Source organism: Bombyx mori, chromosome 3 (assembly GCF_030269925.1).
Source record: "Bombyx mori chromosome 3, ASM3026992v2".
Classification (NCBI taxonomy): Eukaryota; Metazoa; Arthropoda; class Insecta; order Lepidoptera; family Bombycidae; genus Bombyx; species Bombyx mori.
In genome coordinates, this window is record NC_085109.1 from 13,049,926 (window position 1) to 13,071,871 (window position 21,946).

Sequence of the window (21,946 nt, forward strand, 5' to 3'; positions counted from 1 at the left end):
TCGTGAACATGGGTGCGTAATGGGCAATTACATATTTCATTAGAAACCGTTTTTTTACCCGCTTTTTTTATTTTTTAAATCGATTCAGTAGTTTCGGAGCCTATTCAATACAAACAAACAAACAAATCTTTCCTCTTTATAATATTATATTTGAAAATATATTATAATAAATATAGCCTATGTCACCCGGGGATAGCGTAGCTTTCCAGCAGCGAAAGAATTTTTTAAATCGATTCAGTAGTTTCGGAGCCTATTCAATACAAACAAACAAACAAATCTTTCCTCTTTATAATATTATATATTATAAAAAGTATAGAAGTATAGATAAATGGAACTGACTGATAAATTTGTGATGTGTCTGAAGTATGAACGTACTTTGGGGACTGAAATCAAATATTTACCCTGTGCCTTATTATAATTTTTTATGAAGGAAGGATTACTGGTGGTCCGAAGACCTTTCCATTTTCACAAGGACAGGTGGGCGAGCACGGGCTCAGCCAGGAGGGGTGGGATTTGCTAACCGCTGCCCGAGCGCCTCCAAGGAGACCTAACAACTTAAGAGCAGCTTGCTTCGCGAATGAATCTACTACCGGATCTGATCCGCACCGCAATGAAAGTGTTGAAATTCTGTCTTGTTTTTGAACATTAAAATCTTGAACTTGTCTTATGTCGATTTGTCGCCAGCGCTTTCTTGATATAGCGAATTATTGGGATTGTCGTTGAAATAAAAGTTGCCTTGGTTACCATTCAAGAAAACCAGAAAGATAGAGGTTCGAACAACCAAAAGGGATTATACTAAATATTTTCTTTTATTATTCTATGCTCGGAGTTTCCCTGCGAGATCAAATCAGAAATGAGGAGATTCTCAGGAAAACCACGGTAACCGACATAGTCCAAAGGATTGCGACATTGAAGTGGCAGTGGGCAGCGACAATTTGCCCGTAGAACAAATGGCCGCTGGGGCCGAAAAGTTCTCGAGTGGCGACTGCGATATAGCTTTTTTTTATTGCCCTGAAACGCAGACAAGCACATGGCCCACCTGATGGTGAGTGGTTAACGTCGCCCATGGACTTCAGCAATGCCAGGGACAGAGCCAACCCGCTGCCTACCGCTTAGCTCTTAAGGTGAGGTAGGTTACAAAATTTATAGTGTTCTCATGAACGGTAAAGTTTCAGATTAGTTGGGCATTTACATCGTCTGCACGATTTATATTAATTAAAAAAGATTACGTCATCTTACCTTAGCTTAGCGTCACTATGAATTAACGTGTGTATTCATTTACTAAAAATCGCACACTACATGTACTCGCATTGCCATAACTCAAATTCTTATCTCTACGAACACTGATCAAGCGACCACTTTGTAAGTACGATGATAATATATTTTATTAGCTTAGGCTTCCAACCGAGCGGGAAATCTGACACGCTGTCGTCTATGTCGTTAACATATATAATATTTCGAATTCATTCTTATATCCTACGTATACTGTTTTTTCGAGAGTTATAGGTATATATTCGGCCTTAGGCCGGCAGATACCAGGCCTGGTAGATCCGTTTGCCGAGTGCTATGAATTGATGTTCAGACGTGGTTTGAAAACAATCTTTAGCGGTAAGTAAGAATTTGGCTGTGTCCGTCACATTTCCATTATTGGTGAAAGACTGATCAGTGCCTTTAATCAGTGTTTAGTGCCCACTGAGTTTCTCGCCGGATCTTCTCAGTGGTCTGCGAAGCTCTGCTCTTCCTAGGGCCAGTGTTAGCAACACAACCGGTTTGAGCCCCGTGTGAGCTCACCTACTCGTCAAGGAGAAGCTGATATAGCCTCTCAAGGCTATCAGCATATGTAGGAAAAAAAGTGTTTAGTGCAGAGTCTGTCAGCATTAAACTGTTAATTGTTCTAGATTTGTGAACTCTATTCCCACACATTGAACTCTGCATTCACACACCACTTCCATTCACGCAAGACTGCGGAATACGTTGTCGTATGAAATTCTTCTATCCTTATTCGCCCACAGCCGAGCCAAAGCAAGATTTTGTTATTGAAGCACAATAATATGTCTCATCTGTTGCCTTAAAAATCACCTGTCGTGCTTAGAAAAATATTTTTTTAAGTTTTTATACGTATCTGCTAAATCCTTGTTATGGAGATTTACCGTAGTCTGTGACGTCACCAAAATAATATCAGCATATTTATAATTTATGGTTACCTTACTCGGTCGAAAGATCAACATGATACATATGGAATTTATCCCGTTAATTTTTGTCGAAAACATATCTTTATGGAACCACTAGCGACCCGCCCTCGCTTCGCTTCGGAAACATTAAAACACACATGAAACCAAAAAAAAAAAATGTTCATCAGGGACAATGTCGGCTTCTAATGGAAAAAGAATTTTTCAAATCGGTCCAGTAGTTTCGGAGCCTATTCGAAACAAACAAACAAACAAATCTTTCCTCTTTATAATATTAATATATAATATATAGTATAGATTGTCGAGTTGATGGTGTGAGAAGTAACTTTGGAACACTGGGCCACGGATAATAATATTATAATATTAATAATTATTAAGTATAATAACTGGGAACAAATCACGTACGGTCATCCGTCCCCAAATTAGTATTCCCTCCTGTGTTATTTTATGAGTACCAGAGACTGACATACACACTTATATGCGTTTAAATATGTACATATATAGATAATCAACACCCAGACAAAGAAAAAATAAATCATTGTTAATCATATAGCTTTTGCTCTATGTGGGAATCGAACCCACGACCCTGGGCACAACAGTCAGAGGCGCTAATTTCTGCACCATCGAGTCAGTCAAACGAATGATTTAATATTTCGCATTAAATTTTTGTAAAACATGCAAAGACATAATACACATAGTCATTCAAGTTGTGCGAGCCTCGGTCAGTTTGTTCAAGGCTACATCTGATCTTAGGGTTATCGGGATAAAGTTTAAAATAAATCGCTCTACTTTCGAATTGAGAATCGCGCTTTTATAAAAATCGGTTAGTGAAAATTAGGTTTAAAAGTTGAATTACAATTAATACGTATTGGTAGGTTCAATTTTTTTTTTATAAATTATTGTTTTTTATATTGCTTAGACGAGTGAACAGGCTCATAGCCCTGGTAATAAGCGTTTACCGGAACCCATTGCAATGTCAACTCCTATAACAGCTGTTTAACCCTTGAAACCGGAACACCCTAACTTGTAACTGCTTCGTGGAAGAATTAGGCTGGGTGGTGGTACCTAACCGTGCCAACTATCACCACCAGTAATTACAATTTCATACGAAAAAAATCCTATAAATGGTCTCGTAAAATACATTAGTAGCAGCAGTATTAGATTTGAAAGATTGAAAAAAAAAAACAGTTTCAGATTTGTTTTGATTCACGGTCGAGATTTGTTTTACTAATTGATTAAAAATAAAAATAAAGCAAACGTATTTATTGCGGATCGACCCTAGTACAGTGGCAGACTATTACAGTCGCCTATACAAGGTTGAAAGTTGAAGCCACACGGGCAGTTAAACTATTTTCTAACCGTTTATTATAATAATATATTCATGAAAGTCACATCGGAATCGTTTCTTGAGTTAGTTAATTAAACGCGTCTGAATCGATTTACGAAATTGAGATCGTTTGTGAATGTCTTGTCGCTTTTCTAATGGAGTGTCTTTTTTTTTTTCTTTCTTTTTTATGCATATATTTTCTCACTTTAGATGTCTAAAGCTGTCTTGGCTAGTTTTAAAGATGACAATGTGTGAGTTGGGAGAAGAATTTGTGCTCCAGTGGCGGTTGAGATATCGTCCGAGATAATGGTGTCAGGAAGAGAGATCCGTGTAGGCGATAAGGACGCTATTTATGAACCACTTCACACTGATGTTGTTTTTTGAGACACAATATTGTGGTGTTTAAATAAAAAGCTATATGACGTGATTATCGAACGAGAAATGAATGGTCATAAGGTGTAATTTTTTTCCCTACCTATTGATTGGTAGCCTAAGGCTATTCCGGCTTCGCCCGGACGGGTAGGTGAGCTCAAGTGCTCAACCTGAGAAAATTTGATAATACTAACACTAGAAAGAGCAGTGCTTCACAGAATCTACCACCGGATCGGAATCGTGATCCACTGAGAAGATCCGGCGAGAAACTCATTGAGCTGTCTATGGGTTAGTTCGCTTGTCGAACTCTTCCTCGTAATCGAAGAGCTCGATGAGGAAGTGTATTCTAAGCTCGCTTTTACTATTATCTGGTATGTTTTTGCAGCGAAGTAGTGATGCTTCCTAATATTATAATTCTATTGAAACTGTTGCTGAAAGGTTGGAGGAAAGGAAAGGTTGCTGAAAGCTATAAGTGTTTGGAACTAACGTTGTGATGGTCAGTGTTAGGTAAACGTTTGACATTCAACGGCCCCGAATGAGGAGTTTCTCCCGGGCTAAGGGAACCGAAAACGTACTGGATAAAAACAAGTAAACTGAGGACCCGAATCTCCAATCTGTAAAGGTTCGTTTGGCGTATTATCGGCTTAGAATGGAGGTTTTGCTATTCTGCCTATTTCTGCCAACGATTCCTTTCGATATGAAAGTCGAGACAGCTTCTCCAACCTCGGCACTCGTGAGCCATTCGACCATCGACGCGGTGATGCGCGTGCGTGCCTTCTCCGATGCGACTCGGCCCGGGCGTGGTCGCCCCCTAGGCGAAGAAATCTCATTTAATAGACTAGGTCCCTTGTTCGAAAAATAAAAGTCATTATGCAACACGAATTTGGCTTCGTACCTCATAAGCCAGATGGCCTGTGAGCACGTCCATCTAGAGTTTAAAAAAAAAGTTACAATGTCGAATGTTTTACCACGAGACGGGCTTATTACTGGCTCCAAGACACTCTACATTTACGTTCCTAACTAAAGCTATTTACTTCGGAACGGATTATAGCTTTGAAATGTACTAATAAATAAATAACCCAATAATCTAACGGTTTTAATAAAAATAAAAAAAAAATTAATATACATTATAAGTGTTGCTATGAAATTAAAATACTATTTTTATCCACGTAAGCGATCTTAAATTGAATGTTATACGAAATTTTGTGAGATTGGTTTGAAAATATTTAATTTTTTCGAACCCCGAAATTCACTACCTAAGTTATTTATTATCTTCTGAACTGGGTTCTGTGTCTCATTTTAGATTTTCAGTTTGACACGTACTATTTTGTGTAAATAGGCCACCGGTGGTCTTGTATCAATAACCATCGCTCTGACGAAATGACATTACCGAGGTGGAGGGGGACGAAGGAGGGGGGTCGTCAAAAGGTCAGCTAAAGCTATTGACCTTTTCAGGTCCTCAGCTAACGATCGTTCTCCAATGTTTTAGACTAACAACTTGTAATGACACATGTCTGGCTCTTGTGTGTACTTAATATGTATTCGCATATCTATTTACCAATTTAAACATGAATAACGCCGCCTAGTAAAATCAGTTTTTTTTATTGCTGTCCTAACATACCGGCCAATTTAGTAGTCAATAGTTAACATGGATCGCCCCCCGCAAAAGGCATAGTGATGTTTAACACGTTGACTGCGAGACTATGTGAGGGATTTTTAGCCAGTGCGTATGAGGTCTTTCCGAGGCAAGATTAGACTTGTTTACCGTATTTACTGGTGGTAGGACCTCTTGTGAGTTCGCTCGGGTAGGTACCACAACTCTGCCTATTTCTGCTGTGAAGCAGTAATGCGTTTCGGTTTGAAGGGTGGGGCAGCCGTTGTAACTATACTTGAGACCTTAGAACTTATATCTCAAGGTGGGTGGCGCATTTACGTTGTAGATGTCTATGGGCTCCAGTAACCACTTAACACCAGGTGGCCTGTGAGCTCGACATCCAATCTAAACAATAAAAAAAATGAGACCTGATAGGCCTCAAGAATGTTTTCGAATATACCCATACTTATAGGACTGTGGACTTGCCGCCTTACGCACCAAGCAAGTTTTGACTGCGGCATCAGGAATAGTCGCGTGTGGGGCTTTTAAGTAGCATGACGCAGTCAACGTGTTAAGCTCTAATCTCGGCGACAAATCCCGTTGTACCCCGAACGTCAGTCGAACCAACTTTTAAATGGCACATCGAAAGTTTTTATCTCATCCTATTCGCGACCATCAGCGTAGGCCAGTGTAGGTTGATTGAGACGCGGATGAATAAAATTAACCAGAACGTAAATAGCTTACGTTTTATTGCTAGTTTTTATACTATAGGAACTAATAAAAACCGATTCTGTTTGGGCGGTCGTAAAATGTCGCGTAAAGTGTTCCGCGACTTTACATAACGTGTCCAATTACAAAACGGAAAGGAAATTTGTAAAGATTATTGAAATACGTTGATTTCTAAGCATTTTACGAGCCTTCACTTGTTAAGGAAACCGGCCAAGTGCGTGCCGGACCACGGACGTGAAGGGTTCCGTAGTTGAAATGAACTTTCAAAGGAGAATTTCTAATTCAATTATAATTGAATGGTTTCGGTTCTGTCGCTGTAACTGTGTAGACTTCTTGACATAATTATAATAGTGATCACACAAACCAATTCCAGTGTTGAAAGTTTATTTTAAGTGTTGATTTCATTTCTGCTATTTTGCTTCTATAGTGTGTATATTAGTGTCAATATATTATAATATTTATACAAATTGAAAAAAGCGTTTTCTGATTTAAAATACTGCCGAGAATCCTGTAAACCGTGTTTCAAATGTTCAGGTCAGGCTGAGAACCTCTGGTAACCTGAAAGTTACCCCAAAAATTTTCATTCGTCATACATTCAGCAAACGAATTTAAATAGGTCGTTAATAGGGTAAATACGGGTTGTAGAAATTTAGATTGTGACTTTTGTCGGCTCGGAGAGTGAGTAGCATAAGTGTGAGGGCTTGTAAGGAAATTCTTCTAATTGAAAAAAATAACGCTTTTTTTTTATTGCTTAGATGGGTGGACGAGCTCACAGCCCACCTGGTGTTAAGTGGTTACTGGAGCCCATAGACATCTACAATGTAAATGCGCCACCCACCTTGAGATATAGGTTCTAAGGTCTCAGTATAGTTACAACGGCTACCCCACCCTTCAAACCGAAACGCATTACTGCTTCACGGCAGAAAATAGGCAGGGCGGTGGTACCTACCCGTGCGGACTCACAAGAGGTCCTACCACCAGTGAACCACGCTTCGCTATTACAATCACATTGCAACGCAGGATAATTAAACGCTTAGGAATAAATTGAAACCTTGTTCTGTCAACATTAATTACACTTAAAAACCAAGTTATCGTGACAATTAAATATTTTATTCGCGTCCGAATCATGGTTAAATGAACGGACGATTGTGACGTGCCATATAAAAAGGTTAGGTTTTCATTTTAATTGAATGATTAAATTCGCTTTCTATTGGCGTTTATTGAGAGATTTACTGGTGGTAGGACCTCTTGAGAGTCCGCGCGGGTGGGTACCACCACCCTGCCTATTTCTGCCGTGAAGCAGTAATTCGTTTCGGTTTGAAGGGTGGGGCAGCCGTTGTAACTATACTTGAGACCTTATAACTTATATCTCAAGGTGGGTGGCGTATTTACGTTGTGGATGTCTATGGGCTCCAGTAACCACTTAACACCAGGTGGGCTGTGAGCTCATCCACCCATATAAGCAATAAAAAAAATAAAAAATAAAGATTTTTCTTCGAAAAAAACGGCGTGACACGATAACCCTCTTATCATAGCCGCCTCAAATTGAATACCCGATCTAGACACCCGGGCAACACACAGCTGCCGTTTCCCTAAACACAAAATTTTGGATCCTTCCGATCCGCTTTCGGAGCTTTTAGGTATTCCAAGAACCGGTCACCGTTCTCGTCGAATGCGAATAAGGGTTCGTCGTGAAACTTAACCCACAGAGACAAGCCACTGAGTTTCTCGCCGGATCTTCTCAGTGGGTCGAGATTACGATCCGGTGGTAGATTCAGCGAAGCACTGCTCTTGCTAGAGCCAGTGTTAAAACACCTCCGGTTTGAGCCCCGTGAGCTCACCTACACGCTAAGGTAAAACGGTGATATAGTCTCCGAAGGCTATTAGCATAGGTAGGGAAGAAAATAAATTCAGAGACGCACTTCTCTTGGTTTGGCAATGTTAACAAAGTCTGTCTGGCTCAGCCCCGTGAGCTCGCCTATACACCCGGTGAAAACAAAATAGTCCGCTCAGGCTATTGGTTGTAGGTACGTAGGCTAAAAAAAGTAAGATTAAGTGACATCCTGTTAAACAGAATCACGTAGCAGATGGCTAATAGTGAGGAAGAAAAAGTTACACCAAGAGAAAGTGCGAGGTTTGTTTCCAGAATGGAACTTTCGAGGCCTATTATCTAGCTTAATGTACTGCTATACCTACCTTTGGTTGTGCTTGTTGGAAGTATCATCGCAAAAGTTTTTATCGTCACTAAGACTGAAGGCATGTTGAGACAGACGTTTTCAAATTCAAACTACAGACATCGTGAATATCGCCACCTCAGTTATATTTGAAAACGAATATCTTGCACTTTAGACAAAAAATCGAGATGACTATTGTGTAGCAGTTTAGTTTCTTTCTTTTATTACTCTTCATTCAATGTCTTTTTTTTTACGACGTGACGTATTTTGAAATAATTTGTTCGATTTACGAATGCCATACGATACACTGTTTATTCATTTTGCCTTTAAGAAAAAACAGTTTAAGTACGTTCGAATATCTCAGAAACAATTAAAAACAACATTGGTCGAATATATTTATGTTTGTATGTAGGCTATCGGAGAGCACTCGATCCGTACCAGTTTTACGCTATCGCATACATCCGCGTCAATTAAAAAGTTAAGTGTAGGTACTTTATAAAATGGTAAAGGGTCATGTGGCTACGTAGCTGCAGAGGAGTCGTTTAGTAGGTAGGTCTATTTACCGCCTTCGGGCCCGGTCTGTATCGTCTTCGTCTCATATACGCCGCGCGTCATCTTAGGCGCGGGAACCTCGCAAGAAGCTCAGCTTGCGGCCCGAAAAAGTATATTTATTGGATCTGTGGGGTAATGGTTTTTTTTTGGGTCAAGAGTAAATCGCCGAACTTCCGCCCTCCACTGGGGATGGAGAGGGGAGTCGGACCGACTAAAAACCTGTCGCTCAACAACCCACGTCGGAACCTCGCATGAGACAGAACTCATGAGAAGGCAAAGGAGGAAAGTGGGTGGGGTAATGGTTGTTGATCATATTAAACAACACGACAGCGTAACCGTATTGTTTGTTAGCCGTGAGGTAGACTAGTGTTTCGGTTAGTCCGACAGCCGTTAGTCCAATGCCATTGAGACTCTGAGGTCATGATGTGATCGTCAATGTGCTCCAGTAACCGGCTTGATGACCCGAGAAATAATTATGCACCCACGAATCTTAGAAGTGATTGTGACCTAAAGTATAAGACGCTAATCCAGCCATGCCAGTCAGTATTCGCTCCTATTTTAAGGAAACTCAGATACAGCTCTTGTTCGAGAACCTTTCTGCTGTGAACTTGAACCCGGAAATTTCTATATATTTTCTCGATTAATGCTTTGAGTGGATAAACTTTGACTTCGGCCTCATGTCTCAAAGAGAGTGGCGCATATCTAGCTGAGTTTCGATAACCACTTAATCCTCTAGGTCGTAAGTTTAACCATCCGGTCCGATAAAAAACAGTTAATCTCTGCATCCTAGAGACAAGAACTAGTCCATTGATATTATTTCGTTTAGTAGGTATATCAGACAAGATATGTACATATATTATCTTCGTGTAGGACGTTCGATCATTTGTCTGTTAAGTTAATAACTAAAAATACCAGATTTTCTTGTTCCGAGGAAAAGCAGCGTCATTAACTCTTTGAAATAATGTTTTATTAAGAGAAAGCCTTTATGGGTGACTGTGTTTTGTAACAGCTTGAATATAAGAGAGTTTAATTTCGTTCCAACACTAGTAATGGCTTTAGACTCGGAATTATGAATCATAAATGACATTTATTTAATGTATAATTTTCTAAAAGTTTATATAATTCATTAATATAATAGGTAGATTTCACTGGTGGTAGGACCTCTTGTGAGCCCGCGCGGGTACGTACCACCACCCTGCCTATTTCTGCCGTGAAGCAGTAATGCGTTTCGGTTTGAAGGGGGGTGGGGCAGCCGTTGTAACTATACTGGAAACCTTAGAAATTATATCTCAAGATGGGTCACTCATTTACGTTGTGGATGTCTATGGGCTCCAGTAACCACTTAACACCAGGTGGGCGGTGAGCTCGTCCACCCATCTAAGCAATAAAAGAAAAGGTATCACCTCTCCGCCTATGTATGCTGTGAAGCAATGTCCTTTTTTAAATACAACTGTGATTTAGCCTTATTTATGTAAGTCTTGGAGGGCTCATATAACGTCTACATAGAAAGCGGATCTGTAAGCTCGTCTGCCCATACAGAGCAATACATAAACTGCTTTAACATATAAATTGTTTGACTATAAAAAAATCATTAGTTAATCTTGGTGAAATGATTTTTTTGTGTATGTAAGAGTTTACATGTAATAAAACACGTGTTTTAAGGCACTAAATGAGGTGAACAAGTTAATTGCAAATTATAGGAATGGATCTGGTTGTGACATCACTCTTCAAAGATTAAAATGTTTTAATTTGCATGATCTTGTCAATGAAATCAGTAAGGATAATCATGATATAGGATTGTTTCACTGCGCTTTTTACATGACTTTCTCAAAGCTTCAAAATTTATATAATTCGTTTCGGAAAGTACAAACCATGTTTTGAGGAGGGGTGATGGAATTCTACTGGTAGTAGGACCTCTTGTGAGTCCGGGTAGGTACCACCATCCTGCCAATTCCTGCCGTAAAGCAGTAATGCATTTCGGTTTGACGGGTGGGGCAGCCGTTGTAACTATACTTGAGACCTCAGAACTTATATCTCAAGGTGGGTGGCGCGTTTATGTCGTAGATGTGTATGGGCTCCATTAACCACTTAACACCAGGTGGGCTGTGAGCTCGTCGACCCAACTAAGCTACAAAAAAAATAATGTCGGAGTACCTTAAACGTACTGGTCATTTAAGAATGATATCAGTAAAAATACAATCAAAAAATTCCTTAACTAATATTCATTCAGATATCACAGACAGGCTGATAGCGATGGGTTTCCCGGCCGAGAAATTGGAAGGAGTATACAGGAATCACATAGACGAAGTGTATAGGTTTTTAGAGACAATGCACAAGGATCACTACAAGATATACAACTTGTGCTCCGAGAGGACATACGACCCGAGCAAGTTTCATAAGAGGGTGAGTTTATTCATTACTAATCTATCTATCTTCTTCTATATATGTATATAAAAATGAATTGCTGTTCGTTAGTCTCGCTAAGACTCGAGAACGGCTGGACCGATTTGACTAATTTTGGTCTTGAATTATTTGTGGAAGTCCAGAGAAGGTTTAAAAGGTAGATAAATATGAAAATGCTCGGAATTAAATAAAAATAACAATTTTGTTTTTCCTTTGATGTGTCCCCCGTCGGACAGATTCCTTTTGCTTGTTTTAAGTTTATTTTATACAATAGTTTAGGTCTTTTATTTATCGATTGAGGCACTACGAAGTCTGCCGAGTCAGCTAGTTTGTTTATAATTATCTCTTGCTTTGTGTACTAATCTATAGGATGACCAGCCGTAATCGCCCGCTTCGTTGGACATTTAAAATTAACATTATTATTTATTGTCATTATTATTAGAGAGTCCAACACTCATATAAACATTCGCCTATCCATTAAGTACATGTATTTTCTACATGGGTACCAAGTTTCAAGTCAATCGGATGCATGTTTCAGTAGTTATAACGGAACATCCGTAAAAGCCACTGTAGATTTATATATTAGTATAGATATAGATGTCATATGCCTCCTGATTGAAAACTAAGATAATTGTCTATTATTTTTTTATATATTATTAGTATAGATGATGATAATGAAGTCTTTGTTTGTGACGACGATAGAGACGGAACTCGATGATTCTTTACATTTCGTGCTACTACCGTTCGCCCAAAACGATACCTCCAATGAACACTACTCTAACTCCAAACTCGTAGGTTTACAGGAGGAGCGTTTAAACGAAAAAAGTTGAAGAAATCTTTATTATTGCAGATATATTTATGGCTTTTTCTTGTGTAACTAGCTGATTTACTCTTGCTTCGAACCCCATCAATAATAAATTTGTAATACTTTTAAAATATTCAAGTGATTTGCGTGAAAAACGAAAATTTAAAAATTTTGAGTTAGAGTTGTGTATTGGAGGCATCGAAAAGAACTAAATTTGCCCATGATATGATAAACTTTAGACTGGGCGGTAGTCTACGCTCCCGACTGCCGGGCAGGATTTCGATTCTCACATCGGGCAAACGTTCGTGTGGCGAATAGTTTAATGTTTAATATTTTTACATGTTTTTTTTCACTGGTGGTAGGACCTCTTGTGAGTCCGCGCGGGTAGGTATCACCACCCTGCCTGTTTCTGCCGTGAAGCAGTAATGCGTTTCGGTTTGAAGGGTGGGGCAACCGTGGTAACTATACTTGAGACCTTAGAAGGTAATTTGGTGATAACTCAAGGTGGGTGGCGCATTTAAGTTATAGATGTTTATGGGCTCTAGTAACCACTTAACTCCAGGTGGGCTGAGGCCTTAGAACTCATATCTCAAGGTGAGTGGCGGCATTTACTTTGCAGAAGTCTATGGGCTCCTGTAACCACTTAACACAAGGTCGGCCGTGAAATCTTCCAAACATTTAAGCAAAAAAAAATATACTTTTTTTATGCCTATAAACAGATAGATCTGTTCTTGTTTGTAAAATATGCTACTGGGACTTCGGTCTCATTTCTCTTTTCATTTTTTTTGCGGTGTATAAAGACTTCAATTAAAACTTGGTCTTTTCGTTTACGTGTTACCATAAAGTTCAACGAACAAAAAAACAACGTTATTTAACGGCGAAGAAATGTATGCACGTCGTGGCTCTATGCGCTAAGTATTGGCGGAATTTGCCCTTGAAATCTAGTTTTAATTGTTAGTGCGCAATGCATGTGAACTTTGTGGACACGAGGCGCTTTATCTCGCGTCTTATGTTACAATGGTGCAATGTAAACACCATTGACTTATTGGCGATATAGAAAGGACTTCTAGAAAAAACGTTCTAAAGCCGTCGCGAAATCCAAACTTGAAGTGGTCGTGGCCTAAAGGATAAGATGTCCGGTGCATTCGTATCTAGCGATGCACCGGTTTTCGAATACCACAGGCAGGTACCAATTTTGGTGATGAAATACTCAATAAATGTTCACGATTGACTTCCACGGTGAAGGAATAGCATCGTGCAATAAAAATCAAACCCGCAAAATGACTACATATAATTTGTGCTACTGGTGGTAGAACGTCTTGTGAGTAGGCGGGGTAGGTACCACCACCCTATCTTTTTTTGTCGTGAAGAAGTAATACGTTTCGGTTTAAAGGGTGGGGCAGCCGTTGTAACTATACTGAAACCTTAGAACTCATATATCAAGGTGGGCGGCGGCATTTACGTTGTAGATGCCTAGACTGCATGAGCAGTCTGGTGGTACCTATATCTGCAGCATTAGCATAGTAAGGTTCTGTTTGAAGGCTGTTCTCGTCGAACCCGTCGCTTGCGACGAATGGCTCGGCGAGTAAATTAACCCATAGACACAACCCACTGAGTTTCTCGACGTATCTTCTCAGTAGGTCACGTTTCCGGTCCGGTGGCAGATTCTGCGAAGCACTGCTCTTGCTAGGGCTAGTGTTAGCAACGTCGTCAGGTTTGAGCTCTGTGAGCTCGCCTATTCGCTCGGTTACGCTAGCATAGCCTCCAAGATTACCAGCATAGTAGGAAAAAAAATTTAGGGTAGAAGAAATAAGTCGTACTACGTTGTTTTTTATTTTGGAAAAAAAAACTTGGTTCCGCTAACAATTACTGCTAAACTTTCGAAAATGTATCTAAAAAAAGAAACTTATTTTTTTCATAAATCATGAACAATTTAAGGTAATTAAAATTTTAATACATTTGTAAGGAAACGAAAATGTATTCTGATCGTTCGGTGCTCAATCCCCCCCAGCGTTGTCTCTGATGACAAAAACGGCCCCGCGCAGAAATGTATTAATTTTAATGAGCCACCGAAATCAACAATTTGTCATAGAGTCAAACTGTAGTTCCGTCGTCTTAATTAAATTTTAACTCGCTTTAAATATTTGAAGATAAGGTCGCATTTAATATTATTTTCTTCCTTTCTTTACTGTAATTAATTGTAATTTTTTTTTGCTAAATACCGCAATCTGTGTTCTTGTCTTTTGCTAGCACTGTTGATATAGCCTTTAGCTACGTATCTTCGTGTGTGCTTTGCTTTTTTTAATTTCTTACTCCATACAGAAAAGAGCCGTTCGGATTGTCGATAATTCCATTCTCACGGATCGTTTGGAACCTCTGAGTCTGCGGAGGGACTTCGGATCCCTCTGTAGTTGTAACGTATGTTCTATGGGGAGTGCTATGAGGAATTGTTTGTTTACCATCATCTCGTTTTTACCATCGCAACGCCCGCCATCGGAGTAGAGTTCATCCATACTACCTGGAGCCACTGTATTCATACACAGTGCGTTTCCAGAGATCTTTTTTGCCACGTACCATCCGACTTTGGAATGAGCTCTTTTCTCCATGGTGTTTCCCGAGCGCTTTGACATGTCCTTCTTCAAACGAGGCTTGTGGAGAGTATTAAGCGGCAGACAGCGGCTTGGCTCTGTCCCTGGCATTGCTGACGTCCATGAGCTACGGTAACCACTCACCATCGGGGGGTCGTATGCTCGTCTGCGTATAAGGCAATAAAACTATTATAATAAAAAAAACCAAACGTTAGGGCGTTTTTATGATTTCTATATAATATACGTTATGACTTGGCGGCGTCCACTAGAGATTACTCTTTTTCGAACCCGAATACTAACTGATGGTCGGGTAACTTGTGAGTCCGCACGGGTAGGTACCACCGCTCTGCATATTTCTGCAGTGATCATTAATGCGTTTTGTTTTGAAAGGCCCCACCTTGAGACTTAGAACTCATTCCTCAAGGTGAGTTCCGGCATTAGCCTTGCTGATGCCTGTGGGCTCCGGTAACCACTTAACACCATGTGGGCCGTGAGCTCGTCCACCCATCGAAGCAATAAAAAAAAAAAACTATAACATACTTAAGTAACCGTTAACTCATTATGAATACGACTGTATGAATATTTAATAATAATACAATTTGGGTGCTGAGAGTTAGTTGTCAAATTGATGAGACCGTTCTTAAGTTTATCAGTAGCCGGTCAAGGGTTCCACATTGATTAGAATCAGATGAAAAATTTAAGTTTTTCAGTGCATTCAGAAGTAATGAAATGAATTTAATTTAGAGCACCTAAAACTGTTTTATTGCTTACAAGTATATGTATTAACTTATGCACATAATTCTGCATACTAGAACCTCATTCGTTGTCTCGGAACAGAAGATACAGAGAAAGCATTTCAAATAAATCGTAATGACCAATTTCACCAGGTCTACTGTTTGATTAAAAACGCTTAGATCTGAACGGGGGCCAAGGTCACTGTTAAGGGGTTAATCGTATTATATAAGTCATATCAACTAACCGCACGTCACGTCGCCATGTACAAGTAAATTAAATTCACTGCTGAAGTGAGTCACCTTCTACTTTGAGAATACGTGTTTGGTATCACGCGCCAACTGTCAAAACGTCACACATTAATTTAGACCTTAACTCGTCTGGCTACGATCAAAAATGGTATCAATTTAAATTTGACAGGTGATATGGCAACCCTTTTGTTTGATCTGGTCGCGGCATGTGTTTTTTTTTTGTCGCAACAGATAATTTATTTAACAGTTGTTGAAACTTAAATATCAGCTGTTTTAATATGCACATGTGGTGGTTTCTGTTTTTTTTTTTTTTTCGTCAATGTAATTGCGCGCGCCATGTACTTACTTGGTGCTTCCGATGATTATTGATTTAGTTTTGGTGTAGTGAATACGGAACAGTCCTGGAGCTTCCGTCGGACGTTGTTTGTATCTAGCTAGAATCGAACTGTAAGCTATGTTTGTTGCTATGATGATGCTATGTTTGTTTGTTTGCTTTATGTTTCCTAGTCATGATGATTCTTATTAGTTTTGCCATAAGGATCAAGAAAAGAGCATATTCTTACCTGTAGGGTAGGCAACGCACTGGCGTAAACGCTGGTGACTGTGGGCGGCGGTGAATCACTTACCATCAGGTGACCCGTCTTGCTCGTTTGCCTCTTAGTTGTTATAAAAAAAAAAGGCATATTGTTGTTGCTGTAAGTTGAAGAGTGTTATTTTTACAGTAACGACTTCTACTTTTGCAACTGACATGGATCGTGTCATGTGGCGACTATTGAAACTAATAGCCCATATATGTCATAGTGTGAATTGTGCCGCTGGCTTTGATGAGTGAGTTCGAAGTTTCTCTTTAAATGGGCCCGTTTTGCGATCTCAAAATGCTGCTTTTTTCAAGCTTTTTTTATTGCTTAGATTGGTAGACGAGCTCACAGCCCACCTGGTGTTAAGTGGTAACTGAAGCCCATAGACATCTACAACGTAAATGCGCCACCCATCTTGAGATATAAGTTCTAAGGTCTCAGTATAGTTGTAACTGCTGCCCCACCCTTCAAAACGAAACGCATTACTGCTTCACGGTAGAAATAGGCAGGGTGATGATACAAGGGGTCCTAACACCAATAAAAAATACCATCGTCTGAATTTTTATGTCTTGTTTATATGTTTTTAGATTATTGCACGGAGTCTTGGGGTCTACGTGATTAACATCAGGCATTCTTTGTGTTTGCAATATGCTACTATCCACAGGTATATTAGAACGGTCACGTTTTACCAGGGATTCGTGTTGCTTGTTATTTTCAAAACTTAAACCCCTGCAATGTGCCCTCTTCTTTAGGAACAAATGAGATGAAACGTTATGGTGTTTTTGATGTCTGGCTTTCCCGACGAATTAGTTTTCGTTGATTATAAAAAAAAAGGTTAGATTTTCATTTTACTTTTATTGAAAGGTTTTTCAAGTTAAGGTCGATCAGTCATTGAGATGTCGTTCTTTTTTTTTTCCTTCTTAAGCTGGTAGCCTTGAGAGGCTATTTCAGCGTAACCTTAACTAGTAGGGGAGCTCACGGGGCTCAAACCTGACGACGTTGCCAACACGGACCCTAACAAGAGCCGTGCTTCGCAGAATCTACCACCGGATCGGAAACGCGACCCACTGAGAAGATCTGGCGAGAAACTCAGTGGGCTGGGTCTATGGGTTAATTCGCTCGTCGAGCCCTTCGTCGCAAGCGACGGGTTCGACGAGGACGGTGACCGGTGCTTGTGGTGCCTAAAAGCACCAGATGTCGTTCCTTGAATATTGTTTGTACGATAATGTTTGTGGTGTATACTCGGCTGAAATATGAGGTTTTCTTAATATTTTGAGAAATAAGGTAACCTTTATTGTATTTTCTTCAGTTTTCTCGTCTCGAACACTTAATTGACCCTTTGACCGCTATGTTGGGCACATGGCGCACTGAAGTAATTTTGTCCATTTGTGTTACTAAACTGCACAACGTCTTCTCGTCCAAAATACCTCAGTGCCTTAAGACAAAGGCGTACAACCAATGTGTGTTACCAGTGATCACTTACGGCTCGGAGACGTGGTGCTTCACTAGGGATCTTTTTAGAAGGCTCAAAGTCGCGCAGCGAGCTATGGAGAGGGCTATGCTCGGCATTTCTCTGCGTGATCGAATCCGAAATGAGGAGATCCGTAGAAGAACGAAGGTTGCTGACATAGCCCGTAGAATTAGTGAACTGAAGTGGCAATGGGCCGGCCACATAGCACGAAGAGAGGACGGTCGATGGGGAAGAAAGATCCTGGAGTGGCGACCACGTACTGGCAAGCGCAGTGTGGGACGGCCACCTACTAGATGGACCGATGACCTAGTAAAAAGCGCTGGGTCTCGTTGGATGCAGGTGGCAATGGACCGGTCGCACTGGAAATCTATTGGAGAGGCCTATGTTCAGCAGTGGACGGCGATAGGCTGAAATGATGATGATGATGATGTGTTACTAAGCGCTCGGATTGCCTAACTTTGCTTTTATTTGTTTGTTAATGTATGTTTTAGTATTTTAGCTCTAGTATGTATGTATGTGTTAGTATTAGATTCATTCTCAATATCTCAATTAATTAATGTAATCTCATATACCTAAATATCCAACCTTGATATCTCTACGGTTATCAATAGGTGTCACTGTTACCAAATATTGTTAATGGCACAATGCGATATCCCTAATGATGTCTTAAAGACTTTACTGGTGGTAGAACTTCTTGTGAGTCTGCACGGGTAGGTACCACCACCCCGCCTATTTCTGCCGTGAAGCAGTAATGCGTTTCGGTTTGAAGGGTGGGGCAGCCGTTGTAACTATACTTTGGGCTCCAGTAACCACTTAACACCAGGTGGGCTGTGAGCTCGTCCTCCCATCTAAGAGCGCTATGATATGCCCTTCTTCAAACGAGGCTTGTGGAGAGTATTAAGCGGTAGGCAGCGGCTTGGCTCTGCCCCTGGCATTGCTGAAGTCCATGGGCGACGGTAACCACTCACCATCAGGTGGGCCGTATGCTCGTCTGTCTACAAGGGCAATAAAAATAATAATAATAATATACAAAACTGAATAAACACTACCGCGTGCTAATCGCGAGGGCTTGGGGTGCTAAAAATGGTACGGTTTGCCCTAATGCGTTTGCATGAAGGTATGCTAGTGGTTGGTTTATTATTAGTACTTATTCCACGATCTTCCGATTTATCGAATACCCTTACATTTTTCGTAAATGCGGACTCTTAACTTCGGTAATTAATTATGAAAGAAAGTGAAATGCTAACATAAAATTAATTTTAAGCCCGAAAAGTATCGTCATAAATAATGTGATGTAAGATTATAAAAGTGTCGAGATTTTAACACATTTATCCTCGGATTAACCGATCCGACCTTATCTAAAGCTGGATAACGGAATCATACAGCTCGGTTTTTGTACAGTTGGTGCGTTTTATTTACAATCCTGTTTGCAATCCTGCAGCGAAATAAACTAGTGAATTTTCTTTATTCTTTTTTTAAAAATTACGTTTGATAGTAGGTAAGGCTACTAGGTAAGCCTATAATAGGTTTGATAGTAACGTTTAGAGGTAGGCAGCGCCTTGACTCTGCCCCTGGCATTGCTGAAGTCCATGGGCGACGGTAACTACTCACCAACAAGTGGGCCGTCGTCTGCCCTTGGGCAATAAAAAAATAGTATTATATCATACTATATTTGCAAGGTGGGTGCTGGCATATCCGTAGCTAGTGAGGGGTCATCGCGTTCAGACTGCTAAGGATTCGCCGCTAAGTTGTACGGTATTATGCAGTGGATCAGGACTGGTCTGCCGTGCGGGGGAACGCGATATACCACGAGTCGTTCTTAAATATGAACTCTACGAGTGCTAGAGTGCCATAATGAGTCGTGCGGCTCGACCTTTATAATACGCCGAACCACATAACCGAGACGGTCGTCTCCAACAAGGATTAAAGTTGGCGAAAGGCGTTTTGTTACTCCTGTTCCGACGGCGCAGGGTAACTGCGGAGAAAGAAGACCTATCATTGATGCTTCGTCTCCTTTTGCGAAATGGTGGACTTGCAGAAATCAAGCAGTCCGGTCCTGTTTGGGCGACGGGGATAAGACGTTGGAAGGAGTCCCAGTGGATCTAAATGATTTCCTCCTGAACTAAGTACAGCTGATCAACGAAATTGAAATCTGTACAGATATAAGGAAGTTACAAACGTTCTAATTTTCCTGCAAGACAGAGAGAGCACTATTCTTCACAGTGACGCGGCATCCTTGAAGAACGGCATGTTTTTTTTTTAAGTTTTAATAAACTCGACCGATCAAATCGAAAAATTGACACCTTGTCCAATGTACCAATGATAAATTGAATTTTAAAAAAAAATGTTTCACGCTTACTATACACGCGAGGAAGCCGTGACAAGTTTTACACGTGCCGATATGCAGGCCAGACTAGATGCCGCCACCTCCCTCGCCGAGCCGCCTATCGCTCTGATAACGCTTATCGTTAAAACGGATAGTCCGTGTTCCTCCGAAAACGCTTCTAATTTCTAGGAAAACGTCAATAATGTTTGCACTTTGAAACTAACGCGTCGCAACCGAGGTGATTGCTCTCATAATCACGTTATGGATTGAGGACGCGCGTTCAATATCATCTGAATAATGCCGAGGGAAATGATTTTCTTAGCGTCCGTAGCCTTTCAGTGGATAGAATGTTTTTTGTTTTTTTTTTATTGCTTAATTGCGTGGACGAGCTAAGATTTCGTAATCGCGGTAGGTTATCTGAAACGTATGATGATATAAATTAAAAAAATCAGGCGATGTCTTAATAATAAACGCCTCGTAAGATAGTTCATGTTTTTTGAATATTTGAATTTTAACGCGTTTTAAAAAGACAAAGCGTGATGTGAGCTACTTTTTCCTAAGAAAATATTATTGTTATTTTTTTAATTTTTTTAGTAGTGCACAAAGGGAAATAAAAAATCGGTTAAGTTTTAATTTCATAGGTATTCTGTCTTAACTAAGTGAAAAGTCAAACTTCGTATTCCTTTGAATGGATCGTAAAATAAGTAAAGAATTGAACTGTGCATAAATAGAGAAGAGTTTTTGAAGTATAAGTCTTTTTTTTATTGCCCTTGTAGGCTGTCGAGCATACGGCCCACCTGATGGTGAGTGGTTACCATCGCCCATGGACTTCAGCAATGCCAGGGGCCGAGCCAAGCCGCTGCCTACCAAGTCTTCGCATAACTTCTGTATTATGCTGTGTAGCAGACGTCTCCATAGGAATCGTAACTTTATTTCTGGATAAGGGAAAGGCACATAAATGTATGTGCCATAAAAATGTAGACAATTATCTTAGTTTTCAATCAGGAGGCATATGACATGTATACTAATATATAAATCTACAGTGGTTTTTACGGATATTCCGTTATAACTACTGAACTATGCATCCGATTGACTTGAAACTTGGTATCCATGTAGAAAATACATGTACTTAATGGATAGGTTAATATTTATATGAGCGTTGGACTCCCTAATAATAATGACAATAAATAATAATGTTCATTTTAAATGCCCAGCGAAGCGGGCGAGTGCGGCTAGTTTTTTTTTATAAATTAGATAGTTGAACGAGTAAACGGTCCATCTAATGTTGAATGGTTATTAGAAAGTCTAGAAATCTACATTAAGATACGAAGGTCGAACTCTGAATTGTGTTATTGTATAAGTAATCTCTCCGTCTTTTAAATCGAAAAACATGAGTACTTCACGACAGAAATAGACAGGATGATTAGTAACCATCTTTCTTTCTTTTTTTTCTACCTATGCTGATAGCCTTGAGAGGCTATTTCAGCTTCACCCTAACATGTAGGTGAGCTCACGAGGCTCAAACCGGAAATGTTGCTAACATTGGCCCTAGCAAGAGCAGTGCTTCGCAGAATCTACCACCGGATCGGAAACGCGACCCACTGAGAAGATCTGGCGAGAAACTCAGTGGGCTGTGTCTATGGGTTATTTTGCTCGTCGAGCCCTTCGTCGCAAGCGACGGGTTCGACGAGGACGGTGACCGGTGCTTGTGATACCTAAAAGCACCGTGAATGGATCGGGGGATCCGTAATGACGTGGTAACCATCCGTGCTAGCTTACCAATGCGCGCCCTGCGCGCCCTTACCACTTGTAGATATGCCCAATTACATACAATAAAGAGAAATTAATTAAAATT

The 21,946-nt window shown here is 40.2% G+C and overlaps 1 protein-coding gene across 2 annotated transcripts in view; it reads left to right on the forward strand.

Annotated features, from left to right (window-relative positions):
• LOC101745952 (phosphatidylinositol 3,4,5-trisphosphate 3-phosphatase and dual-specificity protein phosphatase PTEN) overlaps positions 1-21,946 on the forward strand; it is a 73,235-nt gene that overhangs the window by 23,753 nt on the left and 27,536 nt on the right. For both annotated transcript variants that reach the window (XM_012688860.4, XM_012688859.4), the window contains exon 2: positions 11,168-11,340. In XM_012688860.4, coding sequence (XP_012544314.1) covers positions 11,168-11,340 — 173 coding nt within the window. The remainder of the gene's footprint in view (positions 1-11,167; positions 11,341-21,946) is intronic.